Raw genomic sequence first — 22,934 nt, 5'->3', positions numbered from 1 at the left:
TCTCCTATATGTAGAACTCATTGTACGCAATTGTAACACACCAAATACAGATTCTCAGTAATAAACACTCTCTAGTTGGTCCGTGGACTAAAGCAATCACACCGATTGCATATAACCACGTTATATCTTGTGTCGTTCTTACTTTTTCGCATTTATTATCTTTCGTTCATTAAGTGGGTTTGAGTGATCTTGATAGAATCACTACTCGGCTAGTAGTCTTGTAGAATTACTAGTGTTGTTTGGGTCCTAATATCCTAACAATAGTAACCAAAAAAGATATTTATAGAAATTAAATCATACCTTTCATAGGTTTTAGTTTTGTTCCCATGTTGATATTTGCGCGGCATTTTTCCAGACCTGCAAATCAGACGCCCATTCAAGTTAATTAGTCCACAACCACAATCAGAAGGAACATACATGTAGCAATTACTATGTATTATATTAACGGACATGCAAGTGTAACGAACCTTTCATATTTTTGTAGTAGCCCGTTATATATACTTAGATTAATATTTATTACTAGCTGCATACATAACCAAAACATAAAATTAATATCTGCAACAGGAATAACACCTTCAAAGATCTACAACTTTCAGAGATCTACAACTTTCGTTTGCATGTAAAAACGTAATTTACGGTGAGGGTGGCGTAAATTACGGTAGTGCAATTTGAAAAATGTTAACTATTCACATAGTGGCGTATTTTTACGACCCGTATTACGTTTTTTGTCAGTAAAACGTAATTTACGATTTTAAGGTCATAAATTATGGTCTAGACGATCCTTGTGCATTTTGGAAGGTCGGATTTTAAGGAATTTTTACTTAAAGGAAAAAGTTACTTGTTTACTATATATATAGGGAATCCTTAACCATTTGGGAATCTCCCATCTCAGTTTTGAGCAACAAAACTAATCCCTAACACCAAAATACTCATCTTTTCAAGGATCAAAGGCGTTCATCATGTTTCCTCCATTGTTCATTGTGTTCATCGCTAACATGATCGGCTAAGTTTCTTATTTATTTCTTCCATTGAACAATTGTGTATTTATGATTTCATTCAAGTATCATTGTGATTCATTTGTATTGATAAAGTCTTTGGATTTATGAATTATTGAATTGAATTATTAAAGTTATCATTTAATGGAAATTTATCAATTTTAATTATTGTAAGACTTAGTATTGTGAGTTGATTTTGCTCTAAATCCAGTTAGTATTAATTTAGTTAGGGATACAAGTTATATAATTTACACGAAAGTGCCAATATAGTGTTTTTGATGAATTGAAGAACTTATGCTTATATTAGTTACATTTGAATGAATTGTACCAGTTGGATTTGAAAGGGATAAAACGTTTTACCTATTGATCACAACCAATCACTTTTAATGACGTGTTTTAGTTTTTGCTTAAACCTTTCAAAGTTTAATCTTTTTAATTTAACATCTTTTAATTAGTTTTAATTTGGATTTAAGTCTTTAGATAGATAGAAACTTGATCCATTCTCCAGTAGTATCATTCTTAGAGATATGAGCAAAAACATACATTTACGAGGAATATTATCTGTAATCTGTAATTAGATGTTCATTTCGAGAATATTATTATCTTTTGCTGTAAACAAGCTAATTGCATCGTACTGTAGTGATATAGTCTCTCAATGCTACAGGCAATCGTGTCATTCTGAACAAGTTTCAAATGAAAGATGAGTTTCTGTATCCCAAATTTGAAAGACAATGTTATAGAACTAGTAAACTGTGATGATGTTTTCAGATCATTCAACTTTTAATCGATTATAAATTAAAATGCAATTTTGGTTGATATACGACCATCATCTTGTAAAGTGCAATAAGGTTTTTGTCTACTTGCCCATTTGTATGTCTCATAATATTATGCACCCATCCATTGCTTAATTGAAACGACCACAAGTCAATACCCAAACAACGACACAACAATTTATTTTTTTTATTTTTGTAAGTGTTGTCAAGTGTGCGGCGCGCACTTAGTTTACGTCCACGGAGGGCACTACGAGTATAAATTTTCTGTTCCAAATGTAAGCAATGGTGCGCGAAGGGCACTACAACTATTCCAATTCTAAGTAATGGTGTGCGGAGTGCACTCCAGGTGCACGGCGTGCACTCACCCAACTCCAGTTTTTGAATGTTTTTACCCATTTTAATCAACCCAATTTGACATAAACACTTGGCAACTCAAAAGAAACCTGCTTAACTTCAATACATCATCATAATGTAACCAAATACATCAACCAGTACTAGTGCTAAGTTTACGACTCATTCCAAAAGACAAGTATCAAACTTGACCCATAACGCACTACAAGTGTTAATAGCAACCCATTTTTAACAAAATAACATAAACAACACTAGTAGTAAGAGCATGATCTTAGGGATTTAACTATCCCACCAAAAGCATGTAGCATATATCTACAAATCCAATGCATAATACTCATACCCTTGTCCGTCCCGGAACCTATATAAAAAATAGAAATACAAACGGGTAAGCAAAACGCTTAGTTGGTTAAAGACATGCCATATGCCCCCCACCATGCATCAAATCTTTCGCAATACTGACTATATAAAAAAAGATAAGATGAGGTAAATAAATACCATACTGACATGATTATGATCATGATGATTTAAGTAACACCATCCTAAAACTTCAATGTAAGGTATAACAGAGGAAGAACACGGTGCAAATGGTGTATACCTGCTGAATCATCATGCATCAGCATCACTTCCACTATCCAAATCATCATCACTTCCAGTATTCATATACTCATCACTTCCACTATCCAAATCCTTAAACCTGCTCAAAACAGATAAACAATCTTCTTGTTAACTATTAAAACCTTAAAAGCAATCTTTGTCACTACTTGTCCTCAAAACAAGGGGCTAAATATTACAAAACGTATCAAAGTGTTTACCCAAAATTATGATATGTTGCACGTGTTTCAATCGTACGTATCAAACCTCTAATTACCAACTATACTAAACAAAAAAAAAATTGATGAATAGTAACGTGCTCCAACCTTTAATGAGTTGTACCTCTTGCTTAACCTATTGTACCAAAAAGAAAACACTCCAGTGACTTCATTATTTTACCAGTAATTATTACTCCCACATCATCAGCCATGTAGACATATCTTATACATATATATACAGTATGTCTTTTGTATCTTGTTATCTACATGGTAACACTGATCGATACAGAATATTAAGTATAACAAAAACAGATGAGTGTTTTCTGATACAATAGTTGTAATATTTTACACCTAACACGAACCCTCATTTCTATAATGATCGGTTCTATAACGCACAGCAATTACATAACCCTTATTAAACTGAGGATACTAAATAAAAGGACTATATTATTATTATTATTATTATTGTGGAACCCTAAAACATTATATGTATACATTAAAAGAAGTTGTTCACGACAAAGCACAAAACCAAGAACATATAAGATCACATTTATCGAAAACTGACCTGCAAGATACTCCCTCGAGTTAGTTAACGATCTCCCAAGCCTTTTCTCTTTCAGCATCATTATTAAAAAAAACTTCAACACTACAACATCATCCAATTTTCTTCTTTAATTTTTAATAATACTACTCTAAAAAATATATATATAACCAACACAGAAGTACAAACCTTGTTAAGTTTCTTGGATCAATATCCATAAACGAGTAACGAACACGGTTGAGAAACATATCCTCGACTTTCGTATGTAACTGACACACATATACTATAGTTACAACGTTGTATTATTTTGTAGAAAAAAAATGTAAGTAAAATACTTGTAATTATTCTTTTGTTTCTCTAGAACTTACCATGTATGCTGTAGATGACTCTTCTAACCCCTCGATTTGCAGTGGATACTTTCCCCATTTAAACACTTCGGGATGATTCCTCTCCCTGTATAAAAAAGGATGTATCAAATTGATTAATTAATTCTTTAATTCCTGTAAAAATTCACACTTTTAGATTATCTTACCCCTTGTAAATTTGAACTGTCACAATTGCTCCATCGATCATGTGTTGTGTACGCTTCAGGACCTGCCAAAATATTGTTACTGAAACATATTAAACTCTAGATATTAAAAAATTAATGAATGGAGTGTAAATATTACTGTATTTGGATGTACCCTTGTAGCTTCAGCTTCAGATAAAAACACTGTACAGCTCCTGTTGTAAATAGTTCTGTTAAACGCGTTCATGTTAATCTTGTTTACCTTCACCTTCATATTTTCGAAGTATGCACACCTGTAAATTGTTGAAGATTATTACGATATGAACAAAAATTGAAAAGAAATATAGACATATAGCTTAAACAACTTACACTTGGTCTTTTTTGGTGGACATTCTTAGGTTGCTCACAAGTATTCTTTTTTCCTATAACAACAACAACAACAAAAAAAAAAAGTAAAAGAAAAATAAGAAAAGTTGGTTAATAAGGATATGTATACATGTCATCTATTGTGGCAAGTGGATACTGTCATTAATTAATTAAGACAGTAGGATGCCACTGTTATGTATGTATGTATGTATGTATGTATGTATGTATGTATGTATGTATGTATGTATGTATGTATGTATGTATGTATGTATGTATGTATGTATGTATGTATGTATGTATGTATGTATGTATGTATGTATGTATGTATGTATGTATGTATGTATGTATGTATGTATGTATGTATGTATGTATGTATGTATGTATGTATGTATGTATGTATGTATGTATGTATGTATGTATGTATGTATGTGAAAATTAAAAGAATTGTGAATTAATATTAATACCCTCTCCTCATTCAAGACAGGTGCATCAGCAGCAAGATAACCTGAAATATAATATATGTAGTATATAATACGTTACCAACTTAATTACGATCAATCAAAAATACTCTCAATCAAGTCCTTATGCAACTAAGGACCTAAACAAGCTACTTAAATAACTCAAAAAACCCCAAGTATAATACTAAATCTGTTACTATATAATAGAAAATGTTGATGTGCACTAAGTAAGATAGACAACCTTGATTTTGTTGTTTAGAGTGAATACCCTGTTTATCTTTATGTACCCGCTTGGTTTTCTTCTTATTTGAAGATACTGATACAATCAAACAAACAAACACGCAAGAAGATGTTGCTGCATCAGGTGATACATACACTTAGGACGTAGTAATGAAATTGAATCATACCTTTCATAGTGCGGCGGAAGAAGGTGCCAACCATAGTCTGTTAGCAAGAAAAAGCACCAGTTAATTAGCATAAATTAGGGCACACAATGTCGCTGCCCAAATATTCACTTTTTTTACGAATAAAACCCTAATTTAAGAGTTATAAAAATAGAAATAGAAAACAGAATAGAAGAAATCTAGATGCAACCAATTGCAGTACACACATATCTAATACCGACACTTCTGTACCGACTAATTTAAATGTATACACGTATATACAGATATGTTCATGTTAATTTATGGCATGTATCGGAAATAAAATAATATATGTATATATAATACCTTGACACGAAGAGCACGTGATGAAGATAAACGAACGATTGCAAAAGCGTGAGCTGATGAAGAAGACCACGATCGCCTGTAGCAAATGCGGTGTTGATTTTAGGCGATTGTGACCCGCTTATTTTACCGGGTTAATTTTAGGCGATGGTGACCCGCTTATTTTACCGGGTTAATCACCCGCTTTGATATCTTACGAGGTTAATCGTCATACATATCCAACGTAGGCCTACTGCTTTGGGCTTCAGGTCCATTTATTTGGACTACTACTTTTATTTTTGTAGGTCATTCAATTTTGGATATTTTTAGCGACCTTTAGACATAGACATAGACATAGACATATCTTTAATTTAATGAGCATAAATAAAATACTATTAAATTTAGTAATCATTTGTTAAAAGTCAAAAGTAACCCTCTCGTGATTCGTGACATATATACATTATTAGGCCATGTAATGGCCCGTTAGAGGACCCGCCACCCGCCGCCACTTGGCTCACCCCAACCACCACCGAATCACCACCACCGCCAGCCATACCCCTCACTTTTCTCACGGGTCTTTTTGTGGGGCCCAGCATATTTAATTTTTTTCTATTTTTCTTTTTCTCCTCCAACGGCTATTTCTATATTTTTTATTTTTTTTAAACCAATAATACACTACATTTTCTCTATATATACATACACTCTCATTCCATTATTTATCCAACACTACTATCAATTCATATTTCACAAACACAAACAAAAAATTCAAATGGAAGTGGAAGATTTATTAAATTCTCAGAGTGAAAGCGAGGAGAGCGTGACGGATAGTGATAGCGCAGAGTCCGATTTCGATGAAGATTTAATTCAAGACGGTTACAACGCGCTTAACTATCTCGATTTGCTTGATGCAATGGACCAAGAAGATGAAGTTCGAAATTCTCGTACAGTTTTTAGAAGACGTCGGTTACAAAGAGATCGGATTGATACTGGTAATCGTTTGTACAACGACTATTTCTCGGAGAATCCAACATTTCCGGGTGATTATTTTCGAAATCGATACCGAATGAGTAAGTCATTGTTTAATCGTATAGGTCATGCTATTCTAACATACGAATCTCAACCGAAACCCGATTATTTTCAATATTTTGATCAACGTTTTGATGCAACCGGTCAACTCGGTTTCAATATTTTTCAAAAGTGTACATCGGCCATACGTCAATTGGCGTATGGCATTGCGCCTGATGCATTCGATGAATATTTACACATGGGCGCATCTACGTCTCGTGACTGTTTAAACAATTATTGTAAATGTATTATTCATATGTTTGCGCGAGAATATTTAAGGAAACCAACTGAAGAAGATGTTCGTCGATTGCATGCCAAACATTTGGAGATGCACGGTTTTTCGGGGATGTTAGGTAGTCTTGATTGCATGCACTGGGCTTGGAAAAATTGTCCAGTTGCGTGGCAAGGGCATTACCACAGGGGTGATCATGAAGGACCAACAATAATGCTCGAGGCGGTTGCGTCCTACGATATGTGGATTTGGCATGCTTTCTTTGGTCCAGCGGGTTCGAACAATGATATTAATGTTCTTAATGAATCGGATTTGTTCGAAGATTTATTGGATGGTCGAGCTCCGGAGGTCCATTACACGTTTTCAAGAAGCCGCGAGAAAAGACGTGGAACGAGCTTTCGGTGTTCTTCAAGGTCGTTGGGCAATACTAAAACACCCAGCAAGACCTTATAGTATCAATAAAATACGTCGAATCATGTACACTTGTGTTATACTTCACAACATGATCACCGAAGACAACGAGCGCAACATATGTGGCCTCAAAGAGGATTATCTCCGACATCAAGAAAACATGCCGCAACGTACTTGGCAGGAAAGAGTTGAGCTCCAAGATCGGGTGGATCGAGAGATGCGAGATCGAAGAGTGCATCATAACCTTCGCAACAATTTGATCGAATACATTTGGACACTCCCGGATGATTATATTGTTCGAAACAATTAGCGTTATTTATTGTATTTTTTATTTATTTATGTATTGTCTTTTATTTATTTAATTATGTAATGTTTATTTTTAATAATATAATGTTTTAATTTTATTTAATAAAATGTTATTTGTATTTATTTATTGTATTTAAGTAATAATTTAAAATTGGTTAAAGTTGAAAATGAAGTGTATGATTGTGAGTGTTTAGTGAAAGGAATGTGAAATGAATGTTAAAGGGTTTGTGCTGATGTGGTGCTAATGTGGAGGAGAGAAGTTCAGTGAAAGGATGGAACGATTGCATGTGGCCTTAAGATTAAGATTGTGAGTCCAAGGTATTCTGAGTAAGTATTATATCGATAGTGATTCAGTTATCATTTAGTCCCGATGATATTACATTAATTTTAATAGTCTTTGAAAGAAGTTTAATAACAATTGTAAGTGCTTTACTAGTATTTACTTTTTGTGTCATAATAACTCTTATAAGTTTTAAGCCGTGAATAATTAATGTATTTATTTTAGTAGTTTTTAGTTGAATGTTTTTGAAATACTCCGTATCATTTTAGTCTTGTGATCTAGTTTATGAATATGTGAAATGCGACTCGTGCGATGCCTAAGCATGTACTTCAGTTATACAGGTTTAACAAGGATGTCAAAATTTGAAGTGGTTTAGTTTATAAAACTTATCGTGTGTTTGTTTGAAATAAAAATTTAAATTTTCTTATAAATATAAATTGTGACATATATATAATTATAATTTTCAAGTGTGTGTACAAAGTTATGATTAATGATTAATTCATATATTTAATTATAATTTTAATTGATATTTGAAGACATATAGAGAAAAATATATGCGTAAAAATTACAACCTTATTTTTTACCATTATTAATCGGTAAAAATAATGAAAACAGAATATTTTACCTTTTTATTTATTTATTTATTAATAATACTTATTTATTTATTTAAATTTTTTGTTGCCATATATTACTATTGTAACAACCCATATTTTCTAAAGAGAAAGAACGGCGTTCCTGTATGAGGAACGACGTTCCAAAAGCTGCAACGACGTTCCAGAATCAAAGAATGTTGTTGTGTAACGAATAAAAGTGTAAAAGTTGACCACGTCATATTTGGAGCAGTTTGTGGAGCAACGTTCTGTTTTGTGGAACGACGTTCCTGAACGTTCAGAGGAACGACGTTCCTAATCCTGGAACGGCGTTCATGTGCCAGGTCAGGGTTTTTGTAATTAAATTGTAAAACCAAGAAGGTCACTTTAGTCTTTTCACATGTCGACGTATTTATAGCTTGAGATCAGATCTATATCTCATTTCTACCTCATTTCTCACCCACACAAACACTCCCACTTAGAAAGGGAAAGTTTTAGAGAGAGAGCGAGAGAGAGAGAGATTGATTCAAGAAGGAAGAAGCTAAATCTAGTCATTTGGAGCTTGGAGCTTGTTGCATCCGCTTGCTAACTACGTTTTGGTGTTGTGGTAAGTTTCAATTTCAAGTTCTAGTGTTTAATTTGAGTGATGGCTAGGGTTTGGCCATGTGATGGGTGTAAGCCCCATTTCTATTTTTTTCTTTCTTTAAAAGGCAAACTCATACACACCATTAACACGAATATTTACAAACACGAATATGTCCCAAGTGGGACTTGAACCATCAATCTCTTGGTTGAAGGGCCACCACGATACCTCTGGGCCAAATGCCCTTTGGTCCCATTTCTATGTTAAATTGGGGATTTTGAGTAAGATTTGTGTACGTAGACTCAAAGATTTATAATATAGGATTTGATGTGGTAATTTGGCTAAGTTGAGTCTAAATGGTTGATTAAATCACTAGCACACTTAAGTATTAGTGAAATTGGTGTATTAGGGTTCATGGTTGACCCAAATACAAGTATGGACCTTGAAATGGGTCAAATGGGTGTAGTGTGACCCAACTAGCAAGATGAGGTGTTTATTACTCAAAACTAGTGATAGTTGGTGTGTTGGACTAATCACTAGTTATTGGTGATTTGTAATAGTATTGACCTAGTGTGGGTGTTAGTAGCGCACTATGGGTCATAAATGCACTAGGTTATGAGTTGGTAAGTAGTCCAACTTGTTTGTGTGTTAATTATGTAATTAATGTAATAGGTACATTGCATTAAAGGTTGCGGGTTCTTGGTATTGACTTTCATCAAAGTGATAAGGTGAGTGGAATAATTATATGTATGTGTATATAATTTATTTGCTTGCGGGCTTGTGGTTAGTGTTATCCGGGCGTGAGGATTCACTATAGTGTTATCCTGGCGTGAGGGTTCACTACTCTTTTGTGCGATGGAGGCCACATGTACGTGAAAGGTGGTTCAGTAAGTGCGGACGTCCACCTTGGGGGTTAGTGTACACTAACGGTCATTGTGCGAGTATCAACGATCATTGCGCGAGTACCGTTCCCCTGTGTGTGTGTGTCGATGTTTAACCATGGTTATGTAATAGTAGTATTAGCATATTATATTGTATTGGTTATATGCTATTGGTTATGCTAGCGTGCGGTGTATCGGGGACTTTTAGCCTTATACTTTGTGATGGTATGCTAAATAAATTACTAGCATGTATGCGGTATTGTATAAGTGCTTGCAAGTAAGTATGTTATATATGTATTTGTATAATTGTTGCATTCACTAAGCGCTATGCTTATCCTCTCGTTGTTTACTCTTTTTAGATTCAGGTGCGGATAAGGGCAAGGGTAAGCTTGTGAATTAGAGACCTCTATCTTATGGACTTTGGAGGATACTTTTGGATTCGACCGATGTTGGGTAGTTTAACCCCAAACGTCATGCTCGTGTTTTGTTTGGAACTTAAACTCTTGGGTTCGAAAACTATCTTTTGGATTGTACTAAACTTTCTTACTAGAATTATTGTATGTAATGTTTTAATGTCATTTAAACATGTATAGCGGTTTGAATGTGTTTTGAAACATAACGTGGTGTTGTTATTAATATTACTAATGTAAAAAAAAAATTTGCCGGGTTAATGTGACGACCCGGAAATTTCCGACTAAATTTAAACTAAATCTTTATATGTTTCCAACACGATAAGCAAAGTCTGTAATGTTGAGTCTCAAAAATTTTTGAACTATTTACATGGATTCAATTACCATTTGACTATTCCCGACGATTCACGAACAATTGGTTGTTAATAAATATGAGTATATATAATAATTTGAAATTTATAAAATATAATTTAATCATTAGAAGTAAATATGTAAAATAAGATATAAATAATTAAGTGTTATATAAAAATGAATCTATATATAAATATATATGATTTCTATGTATAATTATTATATATATATATTGTAATAAACATTTAATAAGAGTTATTATATAATATATGATATTACATAATTAATAATATATAATACGAGTTATAATATAGTTAATAATATTATTAATTAGTACTTAATTATGATTAAAAATAAATATTAATATCAGTATTATTAATATTATTATTATATAATACTTAAATAAGGAATTTGATACATTTAATTTGATATATCATTATTAATATTATTATTAATATTGTTAATATCATTATTATTATAATTAATAGTAAAAATTATAATTTTAGTTATTATAATTAATATTATTATGAGATATTGTTATTACTATTATCATTAAGAATTATTATTATAAATTATTATTATTATCATTATTATAGTTAATAGAAAATAACACAATTTATGTTATCATTAATCATATTATTATGATTATTAGTATTATTATTATAATTAATAATATAATTATTATTATTATTATTATTATTATTTAATAACAACAATTATATACAAAATATAAATACTGATATATATACATAAATACATATATAAATGTATATATTTATATAAATGCGATATATATATATATATATATATATATATATATATATATATATATATATATATATATATATATATATATATATATATATATATATATATATATATATATATATTGAAGAATTTACGTAATCTGTTTCACATCCTTTTCATAGCTGTGGATAATTGATTTCTTGTCTCTAAAACTTGGTTACACATCGATTGGAATCACATATGAAGTCAAATTCTATTAGCTATCTCACTCAGAGTTTTTTTTTTTCTTTTATTTATTTTTCCTGTTTTTGACAGTGAAACTGTCGACACATTTGGCGATAAAACAAATTAATGTTATCTGTTTTTTCACACATTCAATAACTTCTTGATCTTCATTATCAATTACAACAACCAAAAATGATTTAAATCAGTTATCTTCATCAGAATTTTATTTTTACAGCTCGATACCTTGTTCAATCAACTTTTTATTCAAATCTCGAATTCAAATGAAATTCTAAAATGTAATAATGCAAAGATGTTAGGAATGATCTAACTAAACTCTCTGTAAGTTTTCACGTTTCAATTCTTTCGATTGATTTCGAATTTTCGAGTCAAAGTTCTAATTTCAAAAAGTTAACCATCGTGTTCTTCACAAAATTTGGATTCGTTTTTGAGTTTAAGAAGCAATTGATGATTCATACAGTTTCTATGACCGATATGCAACCTCTTTCATGTAGAAAGTTTTGTCTATAACATTCTCAAACTCAAAATCATTAAAAAAAAATTTCTTCTAAACCGTGAACTGAACTGCAGTAGCAGTTAAATATGATTTTTATATATTTTTTTTTATGTTTTCAATTAATATAAACATTTGATTTTGATAAATTAATATTATTTTAAAGTAACAAAATCGTTGGTGTGATGATTTGACACTTGAAAGCATGTTTATTCTCAGGTATGAAAGAAATCTTTCGCTGTGCATTAGCTCATTTTAAGGATATTACTTGGAGTCATTCATGGCATATTTCGAAAGACGTTGCATTCGGGTCATTGAGTTCAATAAGAGTATTATTAAGTCAATTACAGATTGGATATATTCTGAAATTGTATGCATGCCTGTCAACTTTCGATGTGATGAAAGTTTGTCTTTTAAAAACGAATGCAATGTTTGTAAAATGTATCATATAGAGGTCAAGTACCTCGCGATGTAACCAAATGTAATGTATTCGTCCAGATCGATTAGGACGGGTCGTTAAAGTTGGTATCAGAGCGGTGGTCGTAGCGAACCAGGTCTTGCATTAGTGTGTCTAACTAGTAGTTGTTAGGATGCATTAATGAGTCTGGACTTCGACCTAGTAGTTGTTAGGTTAAAGTAATAAGTCTAGACTTGAACCTGGTCTGCATGTCAAAAGTTTTGCTTACCGTTCTTTGTCGATGTGACAACCCAGAAATTTCAGACCAAATTTAAACTTTATCTTTAAATGATTTAATGTTTCCGACACGATAAGCAAAGTCTGTAATATTGATTCTCAAAATTTTTGAACTAATGTTATATATTCAGTTAACCTTGACTATTAACCGACGATTCACGAACATCTATTTGTAAATATATATATATATATATATATATATATATATATATATATATATATATATATATATATATATATATATATATATATATACAATAAGTTGGAATATTAATTATTAAAATTAATTATAAATAACTTGCAATGTGTATTTAAAATCAGATTTATGTATATTAAATAAAGATATATACATATATATAATTTCAAGTTATTTAGTAAACGATGGTAACATTCGTTTGTTGATTTGATTGATATTTAGATAAGTGAACTAAAACGTTTAAGATGAACAAGTAAAACACTAATTTGCTACAGTATTTTTGAATTGCTACAGTACCCAAAAAGCTACAGTGTTTTCGAAAATCACTATTTTCTACAGTAACTTGCTACAGTAAAATACTATTTCAAAATGAAAATGTATATATATATTTTACAAGGTGATAAAATAAAATATTAACTTAATCTTAAAACGATTTGATTTAAAATAATATTATTAAATATATATTAATAAATAACGAGACGTTGATTTATAGAAGCAAATGATCACAACGTTCAAATGTAAAGATTATACTTTGGGTAATATAGTCTATCGATGATTAAGTCTAATTATTGATAAAGGTACACGTCGAGTAACGTAAAGTACAAGTTTTTTAAGCGTACGAAAATGCGTTTGAGAAACCGGAACCAGGACATAAGTTGAATGACAACGTACGAGTCATCAGAACGAAAATTTCAAGTCAACTATGCACGTGAATTTAATATAATATATAATTAATTATATAAATTAAATATATTATATTTATATTTATTTAATTATGTCGACAAGCAAAACGTTAAACGAATGTGAGCTGTCAGGACTCCCCATGCGATCACATGGGGAATGAACCATAAAGTCATGCGATCGCATGACTACTGAATGCAGGCAACATCTATAAATCAAGCAAAAACGTTTCAGTTTTGTGCATTCATTTTCTCTTCTTTCACTCTACTCTCTCGATATATATTTATATATATTATTATTATTATTATTATTATTATTATTATTATTATTATTATCATTATTATTATTATTATTATTATTCTTATTATTATTATTAAGATTAATATTATTATTAATCTTATTATTATTATTAGTATTAGCATTATTATTATTATTTATACATAAAATACTACGACGAGGTTCTGCTCGCATGTTTTCAAAACGGATTTTGCGAGCGGGATAAAGCTAAGGAAACTATGGGTTATAGCTATGGAGGTTATGGGTAATGTTCATGGGTATTGTTCGCAAGTCAAACCTAGTGTTTATCATCTCCGTTGCGTCTACGTACTTTCCTACAATATTGAATCACAATATTGACACGTGAGAATTCAAAACTTATCTTTTATATATTAATAGTGTATCCATGTCTAGTGCTCGAGTATATATGTTTATGCATGCTTGTATGCTTTAATTTTTTTGTTAGATAGTTTATGATGAATCACGAATTTGATACATATGCTAGTGATATAAAGTATATGATATGCATGTTTTTGGAAAGCTGACGAAAAATTATTAACTTTTCATTTAGAAATCGCGTGATTTCGATGAACGGATTAAAAGATATGGACAACTGAATTATGGTTAACGTTAATTGAAATTGTGTTTGAAAATGTAAATTAATATTTAAACAACTTGTCTATGAGATTAATAAATTGGATTTTCAAATATTACTAATCGAGTAAATGAAATTCTATATGAAGCACGTCTCGTTTTGTTGAACAATTGTCAAAGTTGACTGTCTTATCATGTTTTAAAGCTTTATAAACACTATAATCTAATTTTTACAAGTATTGGAAAACTATGTGAAATGTTAGAATATATTCAATTGCCATGATCATTCAAATATAATATAACTCCTAGAATAAATAATGTTTTGAGTTTGATAAACTATAAATTCATTCAACTATCAAGACTTATACTATGTTAATATAATAAACATGTATAGAATTAAAGATCATATTGGGTCAGGTTGACTTTTGAGATGACTTTTGTTAATTTGTGTATGTCGGTCTCGAGCATTAGGATTGTGATACACTATGACCCGACCTAGCTTATTAGACATGTATTGACCAACATATGTTCTCTAGGTTGAGATCTACGGTTATTTTGCATTCCGAGTTTCGGTCACATTTAGGTGAATGAATTTATGTGCTGCTAAGGTGAGTTTCATTTGCTCCCTTTTTAAATGCTTTTGCAATATATATTTTTGGGCTGAGAATACATGCAATTTATTTTAAACAATGGACATAAGTACATACTAAATTCTATACTGAGTTTGAACCGAAAATCCCTTAGCTTTGGTAACTAGTAACTGCTGGTTATAAGAACTGGTGGGCGCGAGTAGTAGTATATGTATCCATAGGGCTTGATATCCCCGTCCGAGCTAGAGCACTAGACTTTTAACGGACGTATGCTATTTGAGAAGCGTATACGTTGGTTTGCGTGCATTATTAAGATGGTTTTACAAAGGGTACTTATTATATAGACGTTAAAGTTTAGTTACCAGGGTGCTCAATTTCGTAGAGTATTTTGATAAACGTTTCTGGATGAAACAACTGAAAAACTTGTGATCCACCTTTATATACAGATTATACGCAACATTAAAACTATGAACTCACCAACATTTGTGTTGATACTTTTTAGCATGTTTTATTCTCAGGTTCCTAGAAGTCTTCCGATGTTTGCTTATACGTTATACAAGCTATGTGCATGGAGTCATACATGCTTTATTCAAGAAAACTTTGCATTCACAAAATCATCACCATGTATCTTATTTTGACTGCATTGTCAACGGATGTAGTATTGTAAACTATGATATACGGTGATTGTCTATACGTAGAAATCATCAGACGTCGAAAACCTTGGATTTATATATTCATTTACGGTATGCCTTTTCAAAAGAATGCAATGTTTACAAAACGTATCATATAGAGGTCAAAACCTCACTATGAAATCAATGAATGATATATTCGTCCAAATAGATTTGGACGGGTCGTCACAGTCGAAAAATATCTACCTATCATTTTCAGTCTCGACACGTCTTATTGCAATTATTGCATAGATGGTGTACAGACAAATTCATATCTTAGCGTATCTACTAATCCATATTTTAACGTATATGTTACTGTAGACTTTGCCTGACATATTCCGCAAATTCCTCCGTAAAATCCAAAATTTTTTTGTTCTATATAGATATTCTGTATAATTAGAATATCATCTAATATTCGAAAATCATTTCATATCGAAAAATCCTTTACTCAATCGTACGAAATGGAACTCGCCACTAGTTCAAGTCCCTCGGATTCCGACATGGAGTCCCACTCAAGCTCCGAAAGCAGTGTGACCGGAATGGACCAACCAATTAGCCATCATCTATTCTGGATGACTTGGGGAGGGGTTCGTAGTCTACTTAATCACTGGAGACAAGAAGAAGGTGATCCTTTCCACCCACCTTATTTCCCTCTCAACGAGGAACCTGAAGCACTTACCGGCGAACTTATCCGAAACACCATTTTCAGCCTCATTTCCAGGTAGCTCGTCACGATTATATTCTGTCCACAAATCTAAACCTTATTCATCCGCTCGTTCCGACTGATAATCATCCCGGAATAATAGAAGAAGTCAACGAGCTTCGCGCTCGAGTAATCAATTTGGAGATGATGTGCGTAGAGGTGTATATGAAATAGTTATATTTTTACAATGAAAATACTATTAAATACGATACAATTTTACACAAGATATATATTTATTTATAGAGTGGATATACCTAAACCTTGCTACAACACTTATAGGCAGTGTACCTAATCGTACAGTAGTGTAGTTTTTAGTAAATCCGGTTCATTCCACAGGGATCTTTTAAGCAAGCTTAACGCTATATTTTTAACTTATAATTGTAAAAATACAAAAATATATATAAGTAGTATTATTATTATAAAAGGGGGTTTTACCATTTAATGACCGGTTTGTCGATTTTAAAACTTTAGTCGCAGTTAAAACCTAATGTAAAATATTAAAAATAAATATAACTTAATTTAAAGCGTAAAGTAAATAACGATAATGAAATTGCGATAAATAAAAGTGCGATAAAATAAAATTGCGATAATTAAAGAGTACGATAATTAAAAATGCAATTAAATAAAATGACAATAAATAAAATTGCGATAATTAAAAGTGCAATTAAATATGAAATATATAAATTATGCTTATTTAAACTTCCGTAATCATGATGTTTGACGTGTTGATTTTAGTTTTATTACCATGAGTTAATTGTCCTTTGTCCTGGATTATTCGATATGTCCATACGGATTTGTCCATAATAGTCCATCAGTCATAATCATAAAGTGCGAAAGTCTTCGTCAAATTATTCTTATTCCCTAAGTCAAATATTCCAACTAATTGGGGATTCGAATTGTAACAAGGTCTTAATACTTTGTTTAATGAATACACCAGGTTATCAACTGCGTGTAAACCAAGGTTTTACTACTTTGTTAACAATTACACCAATTACCCTTGAATGTAATCCACCCCTGTTTCAACAAGTCTATTAACTATTAATCCAGTTCCGTGTCCGGTAAAATGAACAATTATTGGTATTTATAGATATCCCGCCCACCGTGCCAGTCAAGCGTATGTGGTTATATATAAATACGTCAAATTATAAGTCTATATATTAAATTAATGAGGTATCATTTAGTTAATATAAAACCCATTAATAGCCCATAGTCTAATTTCCACAAGTGTCGTTCTTTTGTCCAAACCCCAATTATGGTACAAAGCCCAATTACCCAATTTTAATATTTAGCCCAACATCACGATTACTTCGGCATCAAATAAGCATAATAATAACTTAGCTACGAGACATTAATTTAAAAATAACATTAACCATAACTTACAGTGATTAAAAATAGCGTAGCGTTACACGGAAAGAATTTCGACTTACACCCTTACAACATTCGCTAACATACCCTTATTATTAGAATTAAAATTAAAATTAAAATATAATATATATATATATATATATATATTCGTGAGATAGATAGAGGAAAGATGGATATATTGTGTTCACCAAACTGCGAATTTATAGGCATGTGGCCAACTTTTCAGGGCCATGCGATCGCATGCTTTTCCTTCTTCCTGTCCATGCGATCGCATGGCCAGCTGTATGAGTTCACATGTCTTTATTTATTTCTTTGCCGACGGTTTATAATAATATATATAATATATAAATAATTTTAATAATTATTTAAATATATATTATATTTATGTGCACAGTTGACTCATAATTTTTAGTCCGTTGCATCGAGCGTTGAGAGTTGACTTTGGTCCCGGTTCCGGATTTTCGAACGTCCTTGCGTACAATTTAATATCTTGTACTTTGCGTTTTGCATCTTGTACTCTTGTAATTTTGAGACGTTTCTTATCAATAATTGGAACTACTTTGATTGTATTTTGTACTTTTGAGCTTTTTGGTCGTTTGTGTCTTCAATTCATCGAATCTGTCTTTTGTCTTCACCTTTTATTATTTAAACGAATATTACTTGTATATAGAACAGTTGCAACTAAAAGCTTATCTTTCTTGAGGGATAATGCTATTAAATATATGTTCGTTTTTAGCATTATCAAATATTCCCACACTTGAGCGTTGCTTATCCTCAAGCAATATAGTCTTGAAATAAAAATACTAGAATCGCTTCTTTATTCTTCACACTTTGTACATCAGTGATTTCTATACGGCGATATAAACAATGATAGTAACGTTGTGGTTTACAGTCCCACATGACTATAAAAATTTAGATCCTTAAGGAAATTGGATCTTTATGAAAACATTTGATCTTTTGAAAATTAAATCTAGTTTTTACCCTAGATCAGTTTTCCGGAATAACCCTTCACCGGTGTTGCAAAATGTTTTTGTGGGTTTGGTGGGTTTCAAATTTGAAAATTTTAGCTCAAAACTTGTGGTTTTGTGTCACCCACTTGCTAACCTTGTATTGGGAAAGCAACACGTCCAGTATACTTGCTCCGTATATTACCTTTCGGTAAACTACCGTCCGGTTGTAAAGGAAAGCGTTGAACAAGCAACTATTAAGGCAATGTCCCCTAACATGCTTTTAATTATGGTCTATAACGTGTCGGATGCAATTACTATCCTTGGTAGGAGCAATAGTAAAGCTCACCCTTATAATTTTTTGGTCTGGCACAAGGTCCTGTCTTTGACCATACTATGCAACCACCGTTCTTACGGTTGACACCCGATTTGGTTCAGGTGATCTAATGAATTCCAGGTAAATTCTCAGGATTTTACGTTCAATGGTAATGAACGCATTAAAAATGGGTTTTCAGAAAACAAATCGGTTTGTAATTTTGATCAAAATATTTTCTCGTTCAAGCTCGAGTTTAGATATCATCGAATTCCATGAGTTTGTAATTCTCAATCTTTAAGGTTAATCTCGAGGATTGAGTAATATCAGTCTTAAAAGCTGATTTTTGATCTTTAAGGAGATTATCCTTTTCTGGGGGTCTGATTCATTAGTCTTATCAAGCTAATTTGCACGGCGTCCTCCCCATTTTACGAGACAGATTCTCTCATGGTTAGGATAAGTCTGACCACTTGGCGACCCTGTTTGATGTTGAGGTCCGTGGATTTCCTGCTGATTTTAGAGATGACTTTTTTAGATTTTTCGTCAACCTATAGCTGGTCTGGATAACAACTTCATGACCTAAATCAAGAAGCTCGTTTCTTTTTGGGAAGACTTTACTTCCTTTTAATGATGGAATTGATTCATCGTGTAGCTCCATCTTTCTTTCAAATATATTAAATCGGGTAAAACTGATTAGTTTAGTCCAAAGAAAAAGTATCTTCAGTTATTTGTACAAAAATATGTGACATATGTTCAAAATAACTTGGTAAATTTTTCCCACACTTGACTTTTATTTTCCTTTCTTTGCCTTTTTATTGTCCTCTATTACATTTTAAATGAATTCTAACATTTTAGTTTGTTTCTCAATTTATGTCCTTTTCGAGGTAACAATAATTTCAGTATTAACACCTAGTTTTATCGTTCATAAATATGTATAAACATGATTTTGAATTCATTTAATTGAAAATTTTGAAAATTTTTACTAGAATTGGGTAGTCAGTATATAAGACTAGGGCTGTTCTTTATTATCAGAGAGCACTAGATTCTAATACAACTACTGCTTTACTAGTATTTTTAATGGTAACCAAGTGTTTAAATTTAAAATTTTAAAAATCCGAAAGAATTTAACCCCTTCCCACACTTAAGATCTTGCAATGCCCTCATTTGCAAGAAATCAGTAACAATTTAAATTATTGAGGGTGATTAGCGTAGAAAAATGATTAAATTTTACCAAAGTTTCCTGATAATGCTAAAAACGAACATATATTTCATAGCATTATTCCTCAAGAAAGACAAGCTTTTAGTTGCAATTGTTCTATTTACAAGTGATATTCGTTTAAATAATAAAAGGTGAAGACAAAAGATAGATTCGACGAATTGAAGACGCAAACGACCAAAAAGCTCAAAAGTACAAAATACAGTCAATGAGGTTCCAATTATTGATAAGAAACGTCTCAAAATTACAAGAGTACAAGATTCAAAACGCAAAGTACAAGATATTAAATTATTCCCAAGGACGTTCGAAAATCCAGAACCGGGACCAGAGTCAACTCTCAACGCTCGACGCAACGGACTAAAAATTACAAGTCAACTATGCACATGAATATAATATAATATATAAATAATTCTTAAAAATTATATATATATTATATTAATATTTAAAATCGTCGGCAAGAAAGAAGCCAAAGCTGGTGAGCTGGAATTTCAAACTCCGCGACTCGCGGAGTTTGAAGGCAAAAAAATGCCGCGAGTCGCGGAGTCCCCCTGGACAAAAATTCCTATAAAAGCCAGCGAATTCTGATCATCAAAATCATCCATAATCTATCTCTCTCTCAATATATATATATATATATATATATATATATATATATATATATATATATATATATATATATATATATATATAATTTATATTTTAATTTTAATTTTAAATCCTAATAATAAGGGTATGTTAGCGAATGTTGTAAGGGTGTAAGTCGAAATTCTGTCTGTGTAACGCTACGCTATTTTTAATCATTGTAAGTTATGTTTATATTATTTTCATTAATATCTCGTAGCTAAGTTATTATTATGCTTATTTAATACCCAAGTAATCATGATGTTGGGCTAATTACTAAAATTGGGTAATTGGGCTTTGTACCATAATTGGGGTTTGGATAAAAGAACGACACTTGTGGAAATTAGACTATGGGCTACTAATGGGTTTTATATTAACTAAACAATACCTTGTTAATTTAATATACAAACTTATAATTCGACGTATTTATATATAACCACATACGCTTGACTGGGTACGGTGGGCGGGATATCTATAAATACCAATAATTATTCATTTTACCGGACACGGAACTGGATTAATAGTTAATAGGCTTGTTGAAACAGGGGTGAATTACATTCAAGGGTAATTGGTGTAATTGTTAACAAAGTAGTAAAACCTTGGTTTACACGCAGTCGATAACCTGGTGTATTCATTAAACAAAGTATTAAAACCTTGTTACAATTCGAATCCCCAATTAGTTAGAATATTTGACTTCGGGAATAAGAATAATTTGACGAAGGCTTTCGCTCTTTATATTTATGACTGATGGACTATTATGGACAAATCCGTATGGACATATTAAATAATCCAGGACAAAGAACAATTAACCCATGGGCATAAAACTAAAATCAACACGTCAAACATCATGATTACGGAAGTTTAAATAAGCATAATTCTTTTATTTCATATTTAATTTCCTTTATGTTATATTTAATTGCACTTCTAATTATCGCATTTTTATTTATTGTTATTGTATTTAATTGCACTTTTAATTATCGTACTTTTTAATTATCGCAAGTTTATTTTATCGCACTTTTATTATTCGCAATTTCATTATCGTTATTTACTTTACGCTTTAAATTAAGTCTTTTATTTATTTAATACTAAAGTTTTTAAAATCGACAAACCGGTCATTAAACGGTAAAAACCCCCCTTTATAATAATAATATTACTTATATATATATTTGTATTTTTATAAAATAAAACTAATATAACGTTAAGCTTTGTTTAAAAGATTCCCTGTGGAACGAACCGGACTTACTAAAAACTACACTACTGTACGATTAGGTACACTGCCTATAAGTGTTGTAGCAAGGTTTAAGTATATCCATTCTCTAAATAAATAAATATCTTGTGTAAAATTGTATCGTATTTAATAGTATTTCCTTGTAAAATTTAATAGTATTTTATACCCCTTAGCTTTGACACCAAGTATTTTTGGCGCCGCTGCCGGGGAACTTAATTTCTAACTTAAACGCCGAAAGCGCAACGCTAAATATTAAAAAAAAAAAATATTTTTAGTTTACTTTTATAAAAATACGTTTTTGTAAAAATACGTTTTAAATATTCGAAAACATAGAAAAGAAAAACAAAAATATAAATATTTTTAAGAGTTTATTAAATATTTAAGTTTTATAAAGTTTCTTTATTTTTATTTTATAAAAATATAAGTTTTATTTAAATATTTTGTTTTTATTTAGAACATAAAATTAAAAACCGAAAAATAAATAAATAAATAAATATATAAATCTAGTTTTAAGATTTTTATTATAAAGTATTTCTATTTCTATTTTAGTTTTTAAAACATAAGTTTTTATTTAGTTTTTATAAATATTTTATTTAAATATTTAAACAGAAAATATAAATAAATAAAAAACGCGTCAAATTTAAATCAGCCTGTCATCTGAAATTTGGAACCCCGCGACTCGCGGAGTATTCCAGCTTCGGGCACCACAACTCGCGGAGCAGCCCTGACACAGGTGACCAGAAAC

The 22,934-nt window shown here is 31.2% G+C and overlaps 2 protein-coding genes across 4 annotated transcripts; one reads left to right on the top strand and one right to left on the bottom strand.

The window, feature by feature from the left end:
* Window positions 1-2,203: 2,203 nt before the first annotated feature.
* Window positions 2,204-5,655, bottom strand: LOC139899481 (uncharacterized). Of its 3 annotated transcripts, none has more exons than XM_071882307.1 (12): window positions 5,530-5,655; window positions 5,209-5,245; window positions 5,043-5,117; window positions 4,808-4,848; window positions 4,347-4,399; window positions 4,138-4,270; window positions 4,002-4,063; window positions 3,838-3,922; window positions 3,659-3,738; window positions 3,494-3,574; window positions 2,624-2,813; window positions 2,204-2,477 (listed from the first exon to the last, which is right to left on the bottom strand). In XM_071882307.1, the coding sequence occupies exons 2-10, from the start codon at window positions 5,240-5,242 to the stop codon at window positions 3,514-3,516; spliced, it is 624 nt and encodes a 207-aa protein (XP_071738408.1). In that variant the 5' UTR covers window positions 5,243-5,245; window positions 5,530-5,655; the 3' UTR covers window positions 2,204-2,477; window positions 2,624-2,813; window positions 3,494-3,513. The 3 variants fall into 3 exon arrangements, with proteins under 3 accessions (XP_071738408.1, XP_071738407.1, XP_071738409.1); XM_071882306.1 differs by having other exon boundaries at window positions 2,715-2,813; XM_071882308.1 differs by having other exon boundaries at window positions 2,715-2,813; window positions 4,153-4,270.
* A 619-nt stretch (window positions 5,656-6,274) lies between these two features.
* LOC139902715 (uncharacterized) lies at window positions 6,275-7,255 on the top strand. The gene has a single exon (XM_071885317.1). The coding sequence runs from the start codon at window positions 6,275-6,277 to the stop codon at window positions 7,253-7,255; it is 981 nt and encodes a 326-aa protein (XP_071741418.1).
* Window positions 7,256-22,934: the final 15,679 nt, after the last annotated feature.

This window comes from Rutidosis leptorrhynchoides, chromosome 3 (assembly GCF_046630445.1).
Source record: "Rutidosis leptorrhynchoides isolate AG116_Rl617_1_P2 chromosome 3, CSIRO_AGI_Rlap_v1, whole genome shotgun sequence".
Classification (NCBI taxonomy): domain Eukaryota; kingdom Viridiplantae; phylum Streptophyta; class Magnoliopsida; order Asterales; family Asteraceae; genus Rutidosis; species Rutidosis leptorrhynchoides.
The sequence above is the reverse complement of the archived record's forward strand: the minus strand, read 5'-3'. Positions and strand labels throughout refer to the sequence as shown.

Excerpts from the sequence above, each read along its gene's own strand:
- LOC139899481 (XM_071882307.1), bottom strand. The coding sequence starts at position 5,242 with ATGGTTGGCACCTTCTTCCGCCGCACTATGAAAG. Across the intron at positions 5,118-5,208 it reads CTTCCGCCGCACTATGAAAG|TATCTTCAAATAAGAAGAAA; the intron begins GTATGATTCAAT and ends TGATTGTATCAG. Across the intron at positions 3,923-4,001 it reads ACAGTTCAAATTTACAAGGG|GGAGAGGAATCATCCCGAAG; the intron begins GTAAGATAATCT and ends TTTTTTATACAG.
- LOC139902715 (XM_071885317.1), top strand. The coding sequence starts at position 6,275 with ATGGAAGTGGAAGATTTATTAAATTCTCAGAGTGAAAGCGAGGAGAGC.